A 15,418-nucleotide genomic window follows, 5' to 3' on the forward strand; every position below is an offset into this window, starting at 1 on the left:
GAACGTCTTCAACAAGTGTGTTAGAATCTAGTGGTATTCTTTACTGATTTATTAACTCATTCGAGACAGTGCCTCACTCTGTAGTCCAGACTGGCCTGACACTGTATAGCTCAAGTGGCCTTCCAACGTAAAGCAATTTTCTTGTTTTAGCCCCTGAGAGCTGAGGTCGCATGAATCGCCACACCTGACAGCATTTGTTAATTTGCTTGATGCATTGGCCCATGTTGGGATAGTTTTTCTACTATGACTTTTTAAAGTGACAGTCGCATTAACAGATGTAGAGTTTACCAATGTCTTGCATGTACTAGAACCCAATACATGCTTGCTCTACAAGGGAAGGCATGAACTCAGTCTGACAAGCAGTGGTGTCAGAAGCCCTGACACTTCTCCAGAAGGCAGGCAGGGCCACAGTCTCCCAGTTGAGAATAAATGCCGCTGTCCCCCAGAAGAGCTGGTCCAATTCAACTCAGTCAGTACTTCTCAAGCTGTACTGCAGAGCCCAGCATGCTGGGACAACACCACGTGACTACAGAGACCTGGGACAGGGGTCAGCTGGAATAGCTGTCCTGTTTGATGGCCTTTAAAACTCCTTAGAGATCATCTCTATTGTTCCGATGCCTTCCCGTTCTTCAGGTGAAAATGAGGCTAGAGCTACTAAGGTCTTAAACTTCATGTACAAAGGTACTTAGGAGGCCCAGTCTCTGTCCCCCAGCACTGTCAGGCTGTCACTTGACTGTCCTTCTGTAGAAGTCACAGTGGGAGCTCATTATCTCATACGTAGACGCTATTGGTGGAAATTCTATTTTGTGTTCGTTGGAAATGAAGTGCGCACTTACAGTTTGATGAAGTCAATGGTCTAGGAAGATTGAATTTACTAGGAACTTTTTTTTCTTTTCCCTCCTGTGTAGGTTATAATGGAAGACCAAAAGTAGAAGAGAACATACCTCCTGGTAGTATTGGAAAACCGAATGGACAAAGAATTATCAATGGTCCTCAAGGAACAAAGTGGGTAAGGTAAACTTCTTTACATGCTCAAGGTGTTCTTATGCTGTTGGGAAGAGAAAATCATAGGTGCTGTGTGCCAGTAAATCATGTAGTCTGCCCCTTCCCCTCTCTTCTCCTCCCTTCTCTGCTTCTCTCCCACTCCTCTCTTCCCCTCTCCTCCTCTCTCCTCCCTCTCCTTTTCTTCTCCCCTCCTCTCTCCTCTCCCCTTCCTCCCTCCCCTTCTCCTCCTCCCTCCTCTTCTTCCCTCCCCTCCCTTCCCCTCTCTTATTGATAAATTTTCTGTGTACTCCAGCTGGCCTCAAACTTGAGATCCTCCTGCTTCATAACCTCTCTGGCACTGGGATTATACGTGCCCCATCCTGTCTACCTGAGAATTTAACAGCTTCAGAAAGAGGAAAAGTCAAATGTTTCTACTTGGTAAACTGAGGATATCTGTCATGTTCAGCCAATGTGATAGCCACTCCACAATAGAAACTTTCTCTTTTTTCATCTTTAGTTTTAACGGCCTTAAATATAATTGCTTTCAATGTCTAGAAAGTCTTTGGTGATCAGTGAGGCTTGGCCTTGGAAAATCTCACTGTGGAATTTTCCATTTGTCCTGATTGACAGGAAGATAAGAGAAATTCGTGGCCCCACCACAGCAGTTACCTAGAGCCTAAGAATGGCTTTTCCTATGTCCCTCCCTGTATTTAATTTTTATTTTTAGCTTAGTGTATAATTTGATGTTGTATGTATTTTCTGTTAGTTGTCTCAAATCCTTTGTAAAAGAGACAGTTAATCCAAAGGAAAAACTCTACACCAAGTAGACAGTTTTACCGCTAATCCCTAGAATCCGATGATTGTCTGACTGAATTGAAAATATGTCATAGTGCTTTTTTGTTTACACAACAAATATGCTAAACTCCTTCCTGGGGCTACGACAAATGTTTAGGGGAGTTTTGTGGGTTGACTGTAGTGAATATCAAACAATATGCAGGGCTTGAAAATATTCTTTGAAAGAACAAAAAAATCTCACTGTGGAATTGCCGGTCAAACTTTCTACTTAAAATGAAAAGGTTTAAAAAAAAATATACTGAGGGTCACTGAAAATTTTCATCACAGGTGACCTAAAGATGAGAGCCATGCCAATCAAAACAGAATAGTTTTATAAATGGTTCTGAATTGAAAAAGGTCTTGACACTATACACCATCCTAGCCAAAGGCTGAGAGGTGGCCAGAGATGATTTTGAAAGTAGGATCTATAAGAAATGTCTCAGGATGATTTTTGCATCATGGGTATGTAGAGATGGGTTTCGGGTGTTTCTCAGCATGAGTTCACTGGGGCCCTGTCAGGCCATTGTGTATCTGAAGTCACTAATAGATGAGGATGCTGCTGGTCCAGGACCACCACACTTAAGGGACTATCAGGGAAAAGCATGAGATTCTTCCTCAGAGGGAAAATAAGAAATTTTTAAGTTTTATAATTTCTTAGAATAAGAAATTTCTGTATGTATTCTATATTTTATATTTCAATAAATTAAAATTTTTTAATTCAATAATCAAAATTTTATTTTTAACATAAGTAACACAATAAAAACATTTCATATTTTTTAAGCAACTGGTGATATCTGTTCATTTGATCATTAAAGATAAGGAATACTAGAAAAGGAAACAAACATTCTGTACTCCAAACTGCTTTTCAGAAGTGACCCCTTGGTGACAACTTGGTGGATACCCTTCCAGAACCTGTGTCTTTGACATTTTCAAGCTTATGTATAAAGTGCATTGGCTTTTTTTTTTCAAAATAATCAGTCCTGTTACCTGGGTATGCATGAAATTAGGTCACTATATACAAGATTCACGCATTCCTCTCCTCAATGCCGATGGCCCATTATTTATTTAAGCTCTTCTATCGGTTGAGGGATCCTTAGGTTGGTTCCTGTTTATGATGTACTAAGTGGTTGAAGCAAAATACCTGGGATGTCTTTTGCATATTTCAGAAGCAAAACAGTTCATATAGGTGAGCAGTTGTGTTACAATACAATACAAGATACAATTGCACCTAATTTTGCAAGCCTTGCAAGTGAAAGTGACAAGCTTGCTTCCATCTTGTGTCCTTTTTTTTTCCCCTGTGGATGCTCACATGTCTGGACACATAACTGGGGATGTGAACATTTGGGGCTCCCCAGTACCTCCTTCCATCTGTGTTGTCTTGGTTAGGTTGTGGACCTGGATCGTGGATTGGTCTTCAATGCTGAAGGGAGATACCTCCAAGACTCACATGGCAATCCTCTCCGGGTGAGACTCGGGGGAGATGGTCGCACCATCGTGGGTGAGTGAGACTGATTCCTAGGAACAAAAGCTGAGAGAGCTGTGGAATAGCTTTGGTCTTCACCACACACCCCCCTTGTTTCTAACGGTTGCCCAGGGTCTTGTCACTCTTACCCATGTGGGAAGAAGGTCCCCAAATGGGGAGAGAACACAGCATTTTCCTCATGGCCTTAGTTACCCTATTTCTTCAGACCCCACCCTCTGGAAATGTCCTCTAGTTTGTTCTTGAGCTTGGCCATTTAGAGCTCAGGTCAGAAAACCAAAGTACACAGGCCAACCTCTGTACGGCCTGATTTGGAAGGCTGTGAGCCCAGAATAGTTCTTACATTTTAAAACAATTCTTCCTCTGGGCCCCAAAAGAAGAATGTCTTGTGACGTGGTAAAATTATATGAAATTCACATTTCAGTGTCCATACGCAAAAGCTTCGTTGGAATACAGGAACATTTATTTATGTATCCTCTAGCTCATGGCTTGTGTGTTGTTTATGCACTGTCTCTTGTGTGTTTTTCCCTACAAGGGCTGGGTTGAGTAGCTCCATCTGGCCTGAAAAGCTTAAAATTCTTACTCTCTGGACTTTTGTGGAAATGTTTGTGGGCCCTGGCCCAGCCTAGCATGTTTTCTCCCCTAGGAGCAGAAACAAAGGGCAAAGAACTGCTTCCCTTACCAGACAGTTTTCTCTGGAAATGGCACACACTGACTTGAGAGTTTATATAGTTCTATAGTGGGAATGATGGACAGACCCCCAAGCCCACCTCTCTGGATGGCAGCAAATATTACCACTGCAGATGCACAAGCAGCTACTCCTCCGCCTTTCACTGATTAAAGCATAGGCACACATAAGCTTCGAGAAGACACTCTCTTGTGTTTTCTGGCCCCCGATTGTTTCACCTTGTTGCCTATCTCTTGCTTAATGTTATTTCAGATCTGGGAGGAACTCCCATGGTGAGTCCCGATGGCCTCCCCCTCTTTGGGCAGGGGAGACATGGCAAACCTCTGGCCAGTGCCCAGGATAAACCCATCTTGAGTCTCGGAGGGAAGCCCTTGGTGGGTTTGGAGGTCATCAAAACAACTACTCATCCTCCCACCACAACCATACCACCAACCACGACGATGACCACCACGGTGCCTACCACCACAACGCTTCAACCCACCACCACCCGCCGGATCACCACCACCACCCGCCGGACCACCACCACCACCACCACCCGCCGCACAACCACCACCAGGCGTCCCACAACTACAGTCCGAGCTACCCGGAGGACAACTACCACTACCACCACTCCAGAACCTACCACCCCTTCTCCTACCTGTCCCCCTGGGACCCTGGAACAACAGGACGAAGCTGGCAACCTTATAATGGGCTCAAATGGGGTCCCGGAGTGCTACCCCGAGGAAGGTAACCAGCTTTGTTCTCGTCTAGACAACTTACTTGACTAGTATACCGCAAGTCAGAGGTGGGTCTCAGAGCCTGCCAGAAACGGGGGAGTACTAGGCAGAGGAGAATGGCAGCCAGGCAGATGCGTCTTGAATCCCAGGGACTTTGTTTGGCAACACTGTGATCCAGTCAGGGTTGTCAGATTCAGCAACTGAGAAATACAGTGTGAGATGCACCGCATCACATGTGTATATATATATGGTGTATACATATGTACATTTGTTGTTCATCTAAAAATTCAGGGTGTCTTTTGTTTGTCTAACAATTGAAACTTAGTATTATTGGTTTGGGCTATGTTTCCCTAGGTGCTGTCTACTGTGAATTGGTGTGTGTGTGTGTGTGTGTGTGTGTGTGTGTGTGTGTGTGTGTGTGTATGAGAGAGAGAGGAAGAAATATTGGTAGTTGGTTCTGTGATCATGTGGTTTATCAGGTCTGTTGGGTTCTAACTGAGTGGCTCCAGGAAAGCCAGCAGTGTGCTGGGCAGCAACGCTCCCGGTGTTCAGCCTTCCCTTTGACAAATGCCAGCCTCAGGTGGTGAGGCTTCTCCCGAGAGCACCTGGTTTCCATCAGAAGAACACACCACTTCTGCTTTGCCGTGAATGATTTGAGCTCTCCAGTCACTCCTGATATCTGCCTGTCTTCCCACCGAGGAACCAGAGCCGCGAAGGTCCAGGTCATGGTAGAAGAATACATCATCATCCTCCCTTCTCATTCTTCTGTTCAGATTCCCCGGACAAAGCTTTCCTCTGACACAGAGGGGGCAGACATGTGCTCTTCCCTTGGGTCGGAATGACATGGAGACTGGAAAGCTTGGATCTTTTTTCAGTCTAATGCAGGGAAGACCCTTCCTCTTAGCACGGATTTACAAGCCAGGAATTCTCACAGAGTGTTGCTACCTGTGATGAGCCCTGATGAATCTGAGCACGAACACTTTGCTCAGAGTGAGGATCCACTTTCAAGGCAGAGTGTGCATGGAAAGGTGCAAAATTAACTGGACAGATCTTAAAAGTCCGCAGCAGAAAGTCAAGAAATAAATGCAAACCAAGGGAGAGAGCGTTGGGGAGAGAATCCTTATAATCTTCACTTGGTGAGTACAAATCTGAATTTCCCTTTTTTTTTTTTTTACATCTATGTATTTATGGGGAGGGTGCTGGGCACACATGTACCAGAGCATGTGTATGGAGGTCAGAGGACAACTTGTAAGAGTCAGTTCTCTCTTTCCACCCGTGGATCCCAGGGATGGGACTCAGGTCATCAGGCTTGGTGGCACGTCCCTTCACCTGCCGAGCTTCCCCTCTGGCCCTTGAATTTACCTTTAACTTTTTAGTATTAAAGTGACTTTTTCCTTCTGCATACATTAATATGTTTGTTTCTGAAAGTAGAAATATAACTGTAGACAATTGCTTAGTAATTGGTTGTAAACAGAAGAATGATTGCCTAGGATTTGATTTCACCACTGCTGTTGGGCATTTTACTTTGTCTGCATTTTAAAGGCCCTGGAGCATGTTATTTCATTCACATTGTTCTACTCCAGACTTTAATTTGGCATGAAACCCAATAGGTCTCCTTAGCATTAGTGTCAACGCTTTTCTTTGCCAATCACAATGCATCCAGCTCTTTTCCCTTGTAACCCCTCTTCTACCTCCTTGGTCCAGCACAGAGACTAATGTACCTCTAGGCAGCATTTTGAAATCAAGTACAAATAAACACAAAGTCCTGTGGGAAAAAAATTAAATTTGGCGAGAGTGGCACATCTCCCTGCCATTTTTAATGGACTACGCGTTATTTTTAAAATCCTTCAGTGAGATCTGTATTCTATTTCAGCTGTTTCTAAAACTTGAATGTTCTCTTCCTTGCTTTTATTCTAATCGTAGTTATTTAATATTTTAATTAAAAACCCTCTCACTGAGGTGTGGTTGACGTATAAAGAGCCGTGCATGTTAACACAGTCTGAGGAGTTTGGGGTGAGAAGGCTTGTGTACACATCCAGTCATCAAGACCATAGATCTGTCCATCACCCCTCAGAGTCCTCTCCCTTGTTGTTAGATTTCTTCTCTTTATTTTTTCCTCCATTTCATGCCTTGAAGTTGCTCCTGTTCTCTGTGTCACTAATTTGGTCCACTGACCTAGCACTCTCAGATTCTTACTTCCTGTGTTTCTCACAGTGGGCCCCAGTGGCTTTCTGTCCACTCGTTTCCAGTTTAATGTGTCCTTATCAAATATGACCCTGAGCCAGGCACAGTGCTTAATGGCCTCTCGGGTAGGAACTTAGTTCCAAAGATGGCTGGAGATTTGAAAACAGCAGAGTCCGATTGCTCTAGAAAAACCTGCTCGCCAACTATATCACACACACCTCCCTTGTCGACGGAGCGTCTCTGTAATGGCCTCAGCTGCGGATGCTCCGTCATCACTACAATGGCATTCAGAGCAGAGGTGGTCCCTGTCAGGCCCCAGCATTAGAGGAAGGAAGCCTGTTCCTTGGCTCCCCTACAGAACCCATAGAAGCACCCGGGTCTTGCCCATGCTCTAGTTTTCCCTTTCACGGTCCTTCCACATCACCTTCTTCGTTGCTAAGCAGAGTTCCGTCGGGAACGCACACTCACCGTGCCTACACTGTGGCTCCCTCTGTACACAGCTAAAATCAGCCAGACACCAGCCTGTCTGCCGCACTCCCCAGCCTGGGAACCTGAGTGTTTGTTGTTACCACGGTGATGATTTGGAGCCTGCATTGGTGGTCCTGAAGAGTACCAACGGGGGGCTTTTCCAAACCCCTCTCCTCACCCCGCTTCAGCTGGACATTCCATTCCGTTTGTAAAGTCCTGGTGTTTTGTTTCAGCTCTGCAGCTTTTAAAGCATCTTTTCAAACATCCAAGTCTTGGCTCCCTTGCTTAAATCATGCCTCCTCCTCTTTTCCTTTGAAAACTGCTTTCAAGAAATGTTCTAGGAATAACCCTGAGCTGTTCAGTCACGCCAGCAACTCTGTTATTTATGGATACTTCCTCATTTGTTATGGATGCTGTGCTTCCCTGTGGCCATAGATGTACATGACATGCTTGTTTCCTGTATATTATTGCATTTATCCCTCTCTTTTTACACACACACACATACACACACATACACACACACACACACACACACACACACACACACTGGTTTTCGTTTTTATTTTTTAGCTAGAATTGACTTCTCTGTTCGATAGTGAACCCCAGAGCTGAGATAATAGACTCTGTCATGTATCTAATTTCTCTGGGTACCATGTTATCATCTTGAGGCATCTAAATATCTTAAGATGCAAGCATTCTGGGTTTTCTTGCTGGGAAAGTAAAAGCCAGTGATCTTTGTTTTCCAGGCTCTTTCTACAGTAGATTGGGTGAAATTACACATATTTGGAAGTACTTTGAGCCAACTGAACATTCAAGAATTTGTAGCATGACCTCGTTACATGTTGGAGAGACACATCCATCATTATAGAAAACAGTTCCAGCCTGCCACGCTCACCCTCTTGACAGAAAACACAAAGAATTGAGTAATCAGGATGTGCTTGCAGTGGACCCACCATAGCATGTGGGAATGTGCCCAAGTTCCCATGCCTGGTATCTAGTTCCTCTCTCTAAATTTCTACAGAGAACAAACTTTTAAAAAACTGTGTTAATGTCTCTGGAGCTGAGGTCCTAATTCCTTGGAGACATCATGCATTTGTTGTTTTGCGTGACCACGGGTGAGGTGCTGAAAAGACTCGGCTGCACCAACATGCCAACGACTGGAAGCCACTTTTATATGAAGATCAAACTTTTGACAAGTGCTCTGGGTTGGATTACAGGATACCCAGTTTTACAGAGTTTCAGATGGTCTTGTATGGTAGAGTCAAGTGGTCATCAGTTCTAACAAAATGTGGATGTACAGTCATTACACAGAGAAGACACATTTACTCAGAGAGAAGATGGTGGATAACTCAGAAATAAACTAAGTGATTTTTATTTGACTTGAGAAATGCATTAAATGACGTGGTGGGATGTTCACTTGTGCCAGAGGCCTTGTGTTGGTTATCACGTGTAAGGTAGCACATGTGACCTCCTCCAAGGCACCAGCCATCTCAGCAGTTCAAGGAGTTGCCATGGACACGGGGTCCACAAAGAGAGCTCTGCTTCACCTGTTCCTGTTTGTCCTGAGACAGGAAAAAAAAACCCACACATTTTTGTTCATTTTTTTAAAACCTGGAGACATAATGAAAATGGAATGGAAATGATCAATAGAAAAGCCACACTATGCTCCTCAAAGCTAAATTCACAGAGGAAAAAAATGGTGGTTAGGATCTGGCGACAACAAGATAAACCCAAACCATGAACCTGAAAACAGATTTGACTTGGCTCAGAAGTAATTTTATCTTGGATGCAAGCATGTTGATGTTGCCCTGGCCTGTGGATGATAATAATATATTATATGTTATATATAATATATGTTTTATATATATAGTAATGACCATGCTTGGGATTTTTTTCACAAGATGACCATCCTGCCCCTGGAGGATGGATGGTCTGGAACTGGCCTGATTAACATTCACTGTCAGCACATCCCGCTAAGGTGATGTTCTAGGATGCTGGAGCCTGTCTTGAGCAGCTGAGGGTAGCTGTGAGTGTCCTGCTGCTATGTTCGGAAGATGCCAGGCAGGCGACAGCAGAGTGCCCCCGCCCTCCACTGTAGCTCATTTTGGCACTGTAATACTCACCATGGGATACACTGAAACATTGCTATGTAAATTAGATCTCATGGTAAAAAAAAAAAAAAAAGCCAGATTGTGCATATGGTTTCCTGGAGATGGGAATTTATATACTGTTCCCCTTTCATTTCACGGTGAAATGTTGAGTCAACAACACAGGTTTACAGATAGTTGGATCGGCTTGTTTAGTGTCTAGAAAGTAAAGGCAGTTTGATGGAGTGGAAAGCACATGGTCTCTGAGCCACAGAGGCTGACGCTCAAGGTCTGTGTTCCGCCTTGTGTAGCTTCAGGTCACTGTACGTCCTCTCAGAGCCTCGGTGTGGAGCCTGAGAAGTGAGTGTGACAATTATCCCAAGCATGTGCTGTGATGATGAACTCACACAGCTCACACTGAGAGCACCTAGAGTCTGCAAGGCATCTGGTAGCCACTGCCCCTTCCTCCTGTCAGCTCATCATCCCTTTCAAGAGGGCATTGTGTCCAGAGAGTTCTGTACCATGGTTGTGGACTTCAGATCATAAGAGGGGAGAGGGGTTTCTTTGAGTTGTTTGGATAGGAAATTCTTTGGATCCAAGACTTTCCCACCATAGTGATCACTCTGTACAGCCAGGTGGGGATAACACCATCGCAGAGCATCTAAGCGATTTCAGACTGAACTGCCCAGATAATGCAAAAAAAAAAAAAAAAAAAAAAAAGTCCTTCTATTTCCTTAAATCAGTCACCTGTCTTGACTGCTCCACCCCCACCCCCACCCACATGCTTGTTTACCAGCCCAGTCATTACTTCACTACTGGTGTTTTAATACTAGTTTTCATGATTAAATGGACGACATTAGAGAAAACTCGTCTATAATTCTATAAATCACATCGAAGTAAAATTCTGTCCTCCTAAGGAGTCTAGGGGTTAGTAATGCCATAATGAGAAATTTAGCCATTGACATAACATATTCAAAGTTCATATGCAAGTTCAGGAATCCAATCAGTGTCAATTTCCTGGGTTGGTGGTAAAAGGTCAGCAGGCAGGAAAGACGGATGAGAAAGAATGACTTAAGACAATATGGGCCTTTAACTGGGAATTGAGGCTGCAGAGAGGGGTCTCTGTAAAACCCTGAGCCTGCCATCTGCTTACAAGTGGGGGTGGTTTTAGGGCACAAAGGGAGCGGGGAAGGAGGCTGAGGCATGTCCCTCTGGCTCTCAGTCAGCCGTTGCTAGTGGTAACCACCGAGCCTCAGTCAATGCCAGATGATCGACAAATATTTCTCCTAGCAATTACTAGGGTCCTTCATGGCAGGAAGGGCAGGGGCTAGAGAAGCACATCACTTAACTTCTACAATCAAATGACTGCGGTTGCAGGGAATGTCACATTTCAACCAAAATGGAAGAGCCTTACAGCAGGGCATGGCCCTGGACAACAGAGAGAAGTGCAGGAAACTCTGGGAGAGCAGTCTGTCAAGCTAGAGGCAAGAAGAGGCAGGAAATCACCTGGTTCTAGAATATTCTAATGGCAGCATAGAAGCAGGGGGACAATAAAGGCAGATAACTAGAGCTCACCAGGGAAGGGATTTTCATCGCCTTGCAGAGCCCCCTCTCCTGTCTAACCTCTGAGCACAGGTGTCCAGGCTTGTGGCAGGGGCATGGCGACCCTCCCTCCAGGTCTAGAGCACTTTCAGACAGGTGGGAGGGTAGCCGAGGGTGCTAGGAACACAGAGCTGGGTGTTTGCTCCTGCGCGAAGGGTATTGGGTCACCTTTCTCTGATCTAAAAGAGAGGAAACCTGGCTTCCATTTGGGGGTTCTGATGATCTTCCTTCTGCTAACGTGAGGTGACACTGGTCTCGGTGCCTGGTTTCTGGGAGCCACTCAGGATGAATGAGTTGCCATCCTCGGGGGCAGGATTCTGAGAATCCTGGGAAGAGCCATGGGCCCGTGATGACCTGTCCTCTTCCCTCTTCCTCCCTAGATGACTTCTCGGGCCTGGAGACTGACACGGCACCACCCACGGAAGAGGACTATGTTGTGTATGATGACGGTATGGAGCTGATCCCAAAGTACACGCTTCGTTTTTTGATCACCGCAAGGTCTTATTTTAGTTATAAGTGTTTGATCCTGATTGCATTTTCTTCTCTGGGACGGTGGTGGTAACTACCCCATCTCCTGAGTCACTCTCAAATTCATGTTGGATCTAAAGGAAAACAGCCAGCTTGCAGAGCTGGTGCCGCTTCCAAACCAGTCCCTTCGAACCCCGTTGCTGCCACCGCTAGACTTCCCCTTCAGCAGCAGCTCTGTTGGCAAAACCACGTGGTTTAGTTCGGCATGGAGCCTCTTAGTTCTTCCTCAAGCTTTCTTTTCCCAATTAAATAACGCAGATGCAGCTACAGATGCATTGATTTCTTATCACAGAAATCAATGGTTTTCAAATGGTTAAATTCCATATCCCAAAATGCCCCTGACCCAGCTACACCAGCCCCCTTAAGAAATGGCAGCTGCTCTTGGTCGTTACAGGGCCCTGGGGTTGTCTGGTCTCCTCTGTAATTACCTCTACAGTTGAGAAGCTCCCCTTGGAGACTTGCCCACCTTGTGTGGACCTTTGCTGTCCAAGCTTAGGACAGGCTTCCATTCACCTGCTGGTGTCAGGCGTCTTGAGCCACGATCCCGTGAATGATGTTGCCTTTGATGTTTGGTTCATTCATAATTAAGTTGGGAGACTCCGTGGCTGAACCCATTGCAGTTTCCAGATAAGGATTGACCTGAAAGAAAAACATCAGGTGTTAGGAAGCCCGGAAAGATTCCTCAGCACCTTGGAAAACACTGTCTTTCTTACTATCTTTGAGCAGCTGAAGGGGATCAGTTTTATTTTCTCTTTTAAATATTAAAAGATTAGTTATTTTTAGAGCTTTAATCCCAGTCTTCTCCCCAAAAAAGTCTGTACCTACATTTAAAGAAAGTATTCATTTGTTAAATTTTATGTGTGTGTGTGTGTGTGTGTGTGTGTGTGTTATATCTAAGTGTATGTATATACACCACTTGAGTGCAGTGACTCTGGAGGCCAGAAGAGGGCGCTGGATCCCCTGGAGCTGGAGTTACAGGCAGTTGTGAGCTGCCTGATATGGGTGCTGGGAACCAAACCTGAGTCCTCTGTAAGAGCAGCAAGTGCTCTTAATTGAGAAGCCATCTTTCCAGTCCCAAGGTTTTTAAAATATAAATTTATTTTCTGATGTGATTTTTTAAAAGATTTATTTATATTATACCTTTTCATTAATTATGTATATGTACATATATGTGTTGTGTGAGTTTATATGCATCACATGCATGCAAGTGCCTATGGAGGCCAAAGGTGCCAGGTCCCCTGGAACTGAAGGTGTAGAAGGTTGTGAGTGACCTGCCATGGGTGCTGGGAACTGAATCCAGGTCCTTTGCTTGAGCAGTAAATGCTTTAAACCACTGAGACATGAGAGACATCTCTCTCGCCCTGATGTGATTTTTTTTGTTTGTTTGTTTTTTGAGACAGGGTTTCTCTGTGTAGTTTTTGGTGCCTGTCCTGGATCTCGCTCTGTAGACCAGGCTGGCCTCGAACTCACAGAGATCCACCTGCCTCTGCCTCCCAAGTGCTGGGATTAAAGGCATGCGCCACCACCGCCTGGCCTCTGATGTGGTCTTTTATAGCTTTAAAAGGAAAAGAAATTCAGGTAAGGACTAGCTTTGGGCACGAACATGGTCTGGAAATTTCTGAAGGACTCCCATTTTCTGTTCCCTAAACTTTATTTTTGTGGGTATATGTATTTCTTTGTTCTTTCTCTCTCTTTATTAATATGCAGCTGCATATAGCAGTTGGTGAGGGTGTGTGTGTGTGTGTGTGTGTGTGTGTGTGTTGTGTGTGGATGTCTTTGTGTGTGGTATGTGTGATATATGGTACAGTTGTGTGGATGCCTGTATGTAACATCTGTATATTTGCATGTGGTATGTGTATATCTATGTATGTGAGTATGGTATACATGGTATCTAGGTGATGTGTGGTATCTGTGTATGTAGTATAGCTGTATGTGTGGTGTAGTATGTGATATATATATGCATATGTATGTATATGTATAAGTAAGTGTATGTGTATTGGTGTATATTGTAGGGGGTAGGTCTGGTGTGGTGTGTGGGATGTGTCTGTGTTTGTGTGTATTTGTGTGTGTCTGCAGTTGAATCTTAACTATCCTTAGATTGCAATCAGTGCCTCTTTTGGTAGCACCCAATTACAAAGACTTCATATCTTTTCAGATTATGGACTTGAGACCACAAGGCCACTGACCACCATCATGCCCTCGACCACCGCTGCCACACTGAAGGTCATCCCAGAGCAAGGCACCGTCAGCTCCTTCCCAGAGGAAGAATTCGATCTGGCTGGAAAGAAACGATTTGTCGGTGAGTGTCACGTCCTTAATTGGAGAAGTTGATTTTAACTTTTGCCTTTGAAGGCAGCATAACTAAGCCTTGGCCTGGCTAAGGTGGTGCATTTTAATAAAACACTTCCCTGGGTGAAATTTCCATTTGGAGTAATTTAGTGAGTCCACTTTACTTAGATACACATTAATTTTCAAAAGTCCACACTAACCAGAGAGCTGTTAGTGCTCAACAGAGGACTTCAGCAAGTGTGTACACACGAGTGTGCCAACGCCCACACGTGTGCTCACAGAGGCCAGAGGACAGCCGGTGTCTTTCTCCATCACCTCTCCTTTGTTCCCCGAGGCAGCATCTCTCTCTGAATCAGAAGCTCACTATTTCAGTTAGGCTGGCCGGCCAGTGAGAACATAGATCTGTCTGTCTCCAGCCCCAAATACCTGGGTTACAGAATGTACAGCCACGCCCAGCTTTTTATGTGGGTATCGGAGATCAAAACTCAGGTCCTTATGCTTGTACAGCAAGAATTCTTACCCACTGAGCCATGTTCCCAGCCCTGTGGCCAGTCTTTTGAAGACGTTGGATGGTTGGACCTTAACGTGCACAGTTTCCTAAATTCTGAACGGCCCAGCTTGGTGAATGCTGTCACTAGCCGTGACAAAGTTGCAGAACCAAAGCTGTCTGTCTACAGTTATCTTCTCCAACTTCATTAGCCTCAGAGAATTGGGATCTAGAAATTGATTTCTCCCCTCTTCTTTCTCAGCAATCGAAACAATTTCAACTGAAAATTCTGTGCAGCTGAAGTATGCTCTATTCCCTTCCTGAGCCATCTTTCCCATGCCCTTAATGAACTGCATTAACGAGACAGTTGGATTAATATGTTACTGAGTGGAGACAAGCAACAGCTTAAATTAACATCACACTTTTCAGTTTCCAAAACAAATGTCTTGCCATGAGCAGAGAAGAAGTCTTGCCAGCCAAGAGGCAGTGACTGGGCGTCTCACCATACAAGTTAAAGAGCAAAGCCATTAGTCTGAAGCAGCCATTTCTGGGGCTAATGCCAGTGTTTGCCTGGTGTTCAGCAGCCTGGAGAGTCCACCAAACTTACACTACCCCACTGCTGTACCACGACTAAAAGGGAAAGAGACATTTAGTGGTATCATTAGCCCTTCCACTGATTGCTTCTAAAGACTAAGAGGCCTTCAGAAGTTTCTAGTCATTTCAGTTGAGAGCACTTGAGGTCTTGGTTATATAAAGCCTTAACTTCAATTCCTTGGCATTCTTAAATTCTCTTAGAGTGGAATACAGTCCAAAGACATGTGGGCTGGTAGCAGAGCCTATTGCTTGTCCCTGGCACATTCTCATATTAGGAGGCTCAGTTGTAACGGGTTACCAGGCCATGACCTGCATAGTCCCAGTCTCCTGCAGCCCCTGAAATCATGTGGATGGGCTTCAACACGTCATAAATAAGAGAATGAGAAATTAAGCAACAATGTTGCAGAGGGCTGCTTGGACCTTGGCTTTATGTCCAAACTTCCAAGAGGGTTGTAAGGTTCACAAAGCTCTACAGGA

The 15,418-nt window shown here is 44.7% G+C and overlaps 1 protein-coding gene across 1 annotated transcript in view; it reads left to right on the forward strand.

Annotated features, from left to right (window-relative positions):
• Nucleotides 1–15,418, forward strand: part of Fndc1 (fibronectin type III domain containing 1) — a 61,504-nt gene that overhangs the window by 33,848 nt on the left and 12,238 nt on the right. The window contains exons 11-15 of the mRNA XM_059272476.1: nucleotides 909–1,009; nucleotides 3,205–3,316; nucleotides 4,239–4,712; nucleotides 11,424–11,492; nucleotides 13,727–13,870. Of these exons, the coding sequence (XP_059128459.1) occupies nucleotides 909–1,009; nucleotides 3,205–3,316; nucleotides 4,239–4,712; nucleotides 11,424–11,492; nucleotides 13,727–13,870 (900 nt within the window). The remainder of the gene's footprint in view (nucleotides 1–908; nucleotides 1,010–3,204; nucleotides 3,317–4,238; nucleotides 4,713–11,423; nucleotides 11,493–13,726; nucleotides 13,871–15,418) is intronic.

This window comes from Peromyscus eremicus, chromosome 8b, assembly GCF_949786415.1.
Source record: "Peromyscus eremicus chromosome 8b, PerEre_H2_v1, whole genome shotgun sequence".
In the NCBI taxonomy this organism is placed as follows: Eukaryota; Metazoa; Chordata; class Mammalia; order Rodentia; family Cricetidae; genus Peromyscus; species Peromyscus eremicus.